This window comes from Bactrocera latifrons, unplaced genomic scaffold (assembly GCF_001853355.1).
Source record: "Bactrocera latifrons isolate USDA-ARS-PBARC rearing strain unplaced genomic scaffold, ASM185335v1 scaffold_455, whole genome shotgun sequence".
Lineage (NCBI taxonomy): Eukaryota > Metazoa > Arthropoda > Insecta > Diptera > Tephritidae > Bactrocera > Bactrocera latifrons.
The window spans coordinates 196,024-203,226 of NW_017537107.1; the positions used below are offsets into that span (position 1 = coordinate 196,024).

The window sequence follows — 7,203 nt, forward strand, 5'->3', positions numbered from 1 at the left end:
AGTTAGGTGTAGTCAGAGTCATGAAAAATTGAAATTTCAGATTATTTTTGCAATAGGACAAAAAATTATAACTTTTTTATATTAACAAAATGCCGGCCTTAGGATAAAACTTTCCAGCTTTTCGTGAAAACCTAACAAGCAATTGTTAATTAAAAAAATGGTGGTTAAAAAATCTACCGAGCTGTTTTCCAGGTATTCTGCCGAAAAATTACGAAATGAGATCGTGCCTATAATTGTCGAAAAGTGCCCAAAATAATAATTTAGAGCACATGCATTCGGTCGGCTGAACATTTAAGAAATATTTTTATATCGCATGTGTGAGTGGTTATTCTTAAGTTTATATATTACATAGTATGTGTGTATATCTATATTATGGTAGGTGTTGTTATATAATATATACTCGTATATATTAGATGACAGATATAAATACATACTTGCCCATACACATTTTGGTTATACTTTGGCTGTATCTTATCATATGTATATATGTACATAATATTGATTTTATAATATTTTTGACTTCTATGTATATATGTATTTCATTATGCGAAAGTATTTACAACGGCTCCAATGGCATTGCACGAAAAATGTGATGTACATCCTGTGTATGTTCGCTGGGGATTACGCACGTGTCCATCTTAAATTGGTTTTTGTTAATCGTTTACTGTCTGAGCATTGAAATTATTGTTGAATGTGCTAAAACTTATCACCGTTATTGTTTTTGTTTGTGTATTTTTATGCTGTTTATAATTATCCCAAACAATAATATAATAAGTAAGGAAGCTCTAAGTTCGGGTGCAACCGAACCTTTTATACTCTTGCAACTTTCAGGAATCAAAGCAAGGGAAACACCTTCAGATGTAAGACGTCAACCTCTGGATCGAAATCCAAGCAATTTTATATACATATGTATGTACATATATATACTATACATACACATATAACTCATATACTGAGAGACACATAATGTTTGTTAGAAAAACGAAAACCATTATAAGTAGTATATGGAAGTTGGGGTAGTATCGATCACATTTTATCTATTGTTCCCAATACCACAAACTGTTAACATGTCACATACTAAAAAATTAATCATATAGAGAAAAGTCAGTCGGATGTTCGAAAATCCTGATATTACTAATATGGGGGAAGTCAAGTTTTCACTCAAATTTATTAATGCACTCATGTTCATTCAGATAACTTGCCGATATATGCGGTAAAAATTCACCCGGAATTACGATTATCTTTATATTAGATATATGGGAACTAAGGGAAGTATTGGCCCAATTCAACCCATTTTCACCCAGATATCTTCTAAGTCAGCTATAGATACCGGGGTCTAAATTATCGGTACCTAGCGGCGTGAACAGTTTTTGTTGGATTTGAACAATTTTTGGTCAGAAGGTGTTATATTTGCATTCGTGCCAACTATAATCCCGTCATATTAATTTCTTCTTGATTTGTGTACTGGAAACTGAACGAGTTACATGGAAGAATTTAAAATTGTGCTGTTTGGGTAGTAGGCGTGGTTATTGTTCGTTCATTTTCATAACGCGACATAAGAATATGAAAAAAATGCCTCGTACCAAATTTTGTCGAAATTGGTTGGTGGATCTCGAGGTATGGGATTTCACCAAAAAGTGGGCGTTGCAACGCCTATCGTCCAATTTTCATACCGGCTCCCATTAAGCTTTCTTATACTATCCCGGTGAAAAATGTTTACGTCTCTGACACAGTCGTTTATTGATTTATCGCGCATTTAGTGGTTTTGAACAGTACCGTTATATAAGTGGGGTTTTCCTCCAATTTCATCCATTTTCGCACCGTGCTGTGTAAGATTTGTACTCAGCAAATTTTGCTTGTTGTAGCTTAAGCCGTTTAGGGGATATGGACATTATTTTTCCCACATACATATGTGCCAAATAAGAATTTCATATCTTAATTAGGTGCTTAGTTATGGCACTTTATAGGTTGTCGGTTAATTGCGATTTGTGGGTGTGTCAGTGGTCCGATGACGCCCATCTTCGAACTCGAACCATTTTTGTACTAAGAAACCTGCATACCAAGTTTCATCAAGATATCTAAATTTTTACTCAAGTCAAAGCGTGCACAAACGGATGGACAGACTATCTATATCTATCTCGATTAGTTTTAGATGATGCTTACAACCATTAGGAGAACAAAACTATAATGACTTCTTTTTATTCCCACACGATTTTCGTCGCCAGAAAATGCTGTTAAAGCATTCAAAAACCATGTTTTGGAGGTGTCTCAATCGGAGTGGGAAAAATGCTTCGAAAATTGGTTTGAGCGCATGCAAAAGTGTATAAATCTTGATGGAGAATATTTTGAAAAACAATAAAACGAATTAATAAAAACAAGAAAATTGGGGCTACTTTGAGGTGTAACTGATCATTTTAGGATTTGCGAGAATCGAAATTTGGTGTAGTCAAAACTTTTTATTAAACAAGTAAGGAAGAGGTTTGTTCGGGTGGAACCGAACATTTACTTTTGCAACTTGCAAAAATTCGAATCGAAAATCTTTATATTAGGTATATGAGGCTTAGGGAAGTGTTGGGCCAATTCGACCAATTTTTGGCATACGGACATACCATTATCAGAATGGGATTATCCTTGAATTATGTATCTCACACATTGACCGATAATTTCGGTCAGAAGTCATCTATTAAAACTGGTGTCCACATATTCGGTACCTATGGTCTTGAACAGTTTTGGTTAGTTTTAGACAATTTTTGGTCAAAAGGTGCCCTACTTTAAGGCAGTTACTATTGTAAAATTTTATTCCGTTTTATTAATGGCTTCTTAATGTGTGTACTGGAAAGTTAAATGGAAATGGAATTTTAAATTGTGTTATAGGAGAAGTAGATGTGGTTGTAGTATACGTAGTAAATTTAGTCGAAACCGGTTGGTCCTGAGATATGGGATTTCATTAAGAAGTGGGCGGTGCCAGGCCCAATGTTAAATTTTCACATCAGTTCTCATAAAGCCATCTCATACCATTTCGGAGGTAAAATTTAATGTCTCTGGCATAATTAGTTACGGATTTATTACGCTTTTAGTAGTTTTGAACAGTACCGTTATATGGGGAGTGAGCGGGGTTATCCTCCGATTTCATCCATTTTCGCACTGTGCTGTGTGCTCAGCTAATTTGGTTGTTCAATTCAACATTCATTCATTCAAAACCGTGGGTTATATGCGTATATATTATTGTTTGTAGCTTTTAGGTCGCATTATCGCTTAGTTTAATTACTCCTTGCTTCTTATCTGAAATATTTACATTAAACTTAAACTACTTAACTTAAATAAGATATAATATAGTATATATGATATCAACTCAACCAAACAGCCAAGTTTTGTATTTTTGGTATATGAGAAAAAAATTCAAACAGTGAGACGAAAATCCTTATATGTGACCTAGTCTACGAAAAGGGAGCTAACGTGCGAAAACTAGTTTTCTGGGAAACAGCTGTTAAAAAAAAAGCGTCTCATCTTCCATCCGAATCAAATAAAAAGTGAAAATTGATTTTTTGACACCTAAGCGCCCTTTCTGTAGACCAGGTCACGTATTAAGTATGTTAAGTATAGACCAATGGCTAAAGCATATCTACTTAAATTCATTAAAATATCACAGATTTTAATCAATATAAACGGTAAGTGAGAGGAAGGTCGGAAATCACTCAAATATATTGGGGTTAGGGAAGGTCTGGACTGATAGCATATTTCTCAAGTACTATATATTCGAGATGAAGTTTCATATCAAATTTATCGAAACTCAGACATTGCCCTACATATTCGGCACAAAGTCTGCGAGATTAACGACAATTACTATATATGGAAGCTGGGGCAAAGCTTTATTCGGGTACCTTCATTGGTTTTTGATTAATGAGCTCTAAAGTAAAATAATAAGGGGAAATTAAAATGGTGATATATGAGAATTAGGTGTAGTTGCATCTCTAAGTTTTACATCCATTTCAAGGATAGAAAATTAAAGGCTTCTGACGTATTTAATAGTGAGTTATCGCAGTTTTAGGTGTTTTGATTATATACAATATGTATATAAATATATATGTATAACCGGTATATGTGAGGTTTTCGTCTTTATCATCTGATTTCAACAATTTTTACTATATATGAGCTCATATAAAACTTACTAAGGGTGGGGTAACTCCTACTGCTTATAAAGTTGCAAATCAGCAATGGCCGCCATACTTGTATTACGGCATTTTATGTGCAGAGGAATGGTGGAATTTCGCCCATTTGAAATACATACTTCCCAAGGGTGGCAAGGATTACATTGACCAAGTTTCATCGCATCTTAATTTTACATAACATATCACTTGTACGTACAAACAGACTGACAACTTTCGTCTGTAATCTCTACATAATATATAACTCTACATTTGTCTCGATTAGTCTTATGTGTTACAAACACATTACCTGTACACAGCGATTATATAGTACATTGTGCAACATGTTGCGATAGTATAATTAATTACTAATACGTCTTTTATATACTGATGGTACGAATAATAATAAAATGTTTGCATTACCTTTCCTTTTTATTTGTATATTTTTTGATTGATTATTATTGAAAGATAAACAAAATATATAAATAAATTTTACAACATACTTCTTATGTATTTTTTTTTTTTTTTTGCATTACTAATCGCTTTCGTCACGGTGTGAATGTGTAATTATTTGCGTTTTTTAAGCATTTGTTTATTTTTTTGTTTTTATACGACAATATTCCGATATTAGCTACTTCTAACAACAATAATATTTATTACTATTCAACACATACAATTTCTACTTGTATCTTATCTTTTTCTCTCCCTACTCGCTTTTGAATATACCAACAATTTCAATGTTGGGATAAATATGATTGTGTTACGTCCGTGATCATACTCCCATTCACAATCACGTCCATACATATGCTCAATCCAATGCACGGTGCGAGTGATATGTGTCTTCGTTCCAATACATTTGTGTGCTATTTACCAACGGCTCATCACCATATACAACCAATCAATAATACGGCCGACTGTAAACATCACCACCAATCCTACTTCCTTTTATTTTTCTCCATCTTTCGAAATTCCTTTTTTTGTACTTTCATTTTCTATATATATCTGGGAAAATTAGATTCGCGTGGTCAACGCATTTCGTCAAGGACTTGATGGCCGTTACGGTGAACACACCAACACTTCCTTAGCTGAAGTGTTACGCAAGCAATCTTCTTTGAGCAAACGTCTGTCAGAGACTTCATCCATAGAATATGCCGATAATATACCTGATGAATTGACTATACCAGAAATAGATGTGGAGCGACTATCTTCGCACAGCCACACAGAGACAGCAGTTTAAGCGAGCAACAAGCCAACACTCATACTGATGACAGTGTAAATGGAAAAGGCAGAAATTACACAAACAACAACAGCAAAAGAAGCAAAGACCTAATAATAGTACCGAACAGCATGGCAAGTGGAATATATACATATAAGCAGAGAATAAATTTAATTGAGTTAACAAAATTTTAGTTTGTGGTCGGAAAACCTAAATATATAAAAAGAGTGTAAGTGGCCATTATGAATATATCAGCTAAATGTTAAGAAAATTGTTTTTAAATTCTCAGTTGAAACTTCATTCACGAATATTTGACCTTAAAAATCTAGCAAAATATGCTGTAATGTAATAAAGTAAAATTAACTAATTACAATTAAAATTAAACAAAATAAAAGCAAGACAAATTAATCATGCTAAACTCGATAATATGAGTTATACCAATATACATATATAAAAATTACACATATACATATAATAAATTTATTACAAATTATATAAATTGCAAAAAATGTAATTAAATACTTAGTTTAAATAAATTAAACTTAAACAATCATAAATAAATACATAAATCATAACAACATAATATAAGAACTATAATAGCAATGATATTAAATAATAACTGTAGCAGCCACGACATAATATGAAGACTTAATGCGCATAGTAGTGTAAAAAGAAATTATAATCTTTGTACTATCCTTATTCGATGACTTAACCAAAATTGAAGCATTAAGTTGTTCTTTGCAGTTTTTTTGTAATGATATCGAGAATAATGCCTAAACAAACAGTATGTATGTTTACATGTAAATAATTTGTAATTTCGAAATCGGTAGTCCGTTCTATACATATTTTTGAAACATATTACAAATATGCAAAAACTCTTAATAAACTTATGAATTATATTAAAATGTATACGTATTGTGTATATTTACATTATTATGCATTATTATTTTATTTTGGACTCACCTAACTGCTATTATAATATTAAATACTTATGTACATATGTACGAGCCCTGTGCTTTGTTAGTACATAACAATTTTACATAGAATTTCGTTCAGCTGCCAATAAACAATAATTTACTCCTAAGTCTAAACGTTATTTTATGAAAAATAATAAATAAAAAAAATTGAAGAGTGCATGGAAAATTTTGTCTTCATTTTCAGTACCTCACAAATGAATAAAGTTTTATGCAATAATAGGCATGTTGAAGAATGCTGGCATGGAAATGAAAGTAATTCAATTTTGAAAACATATGTATATAAAGAGTTTTTTTATAGTTTGGTTTTCAAGAAGAAATAATGTGAAATAATTTTATGTTATGACTAAAAATTTAGCTTTATTATAAATCTAGAGGATCCAGTTTACGTTCCGCTGTGGCTTACATTTATTAAAAATTATTCAATACAATAAAATTGTACTTACGAATAAAAATTAAAACTTTATTTCCGGTGTAAGAGAAATGTGGATTAGTTCCAATTTTGAAAATGCTTCATATTAATTTGTTGATTAGATTTTTTAATTTATTAATTTTATATTCAAGTTTGTTTAGCAAGAGGACCATTTCTTTACTTACTTTTCCAGCCAAAATGGTTGCTACAGTAATATTTCCTGTAATCTTTTTCATTAGCAAAAATGTATCCTTTCATAATAGTGGTGTATTAAAAATACGCTGAATAATATTAGTTAAACAATTTTTAATCGAAGATTACGTAATGTAATTCCGGTTTTATCTACATAGCTAATTTACGTATTAATTTTCATTAACAATAGTAGCCAATGTTTTAAAATACATCTGATAGCCTGGCAATAACTGATGTGACTGAACATTAATTTCGTGAACTTAT

General features: G+C 31.8%; 1 protein-coding gene across 1 annotated transcript in view; it reads left to right on the top strand.

Moving 5' to 3' along the window:
• Positions 1-5,437, top strand: part of LOC108973086 (plasma membrane calcium-transporting ATPase 2) — a gene marked incomplete in the record, with an annotated part of 169,641 nt that extends 164,204 nt beyond the window's left edge. Inside the window, 1 exon segment of the mRNA XM_018940107.1 lies at positions 5,161-5,437. Coding sequence (XP_018795652.1) covers positions 5,161-5,382 — 222 coding nt within the window.
• Positions 5,438-7,203: the final 1,766 nt, after the last annotated feature.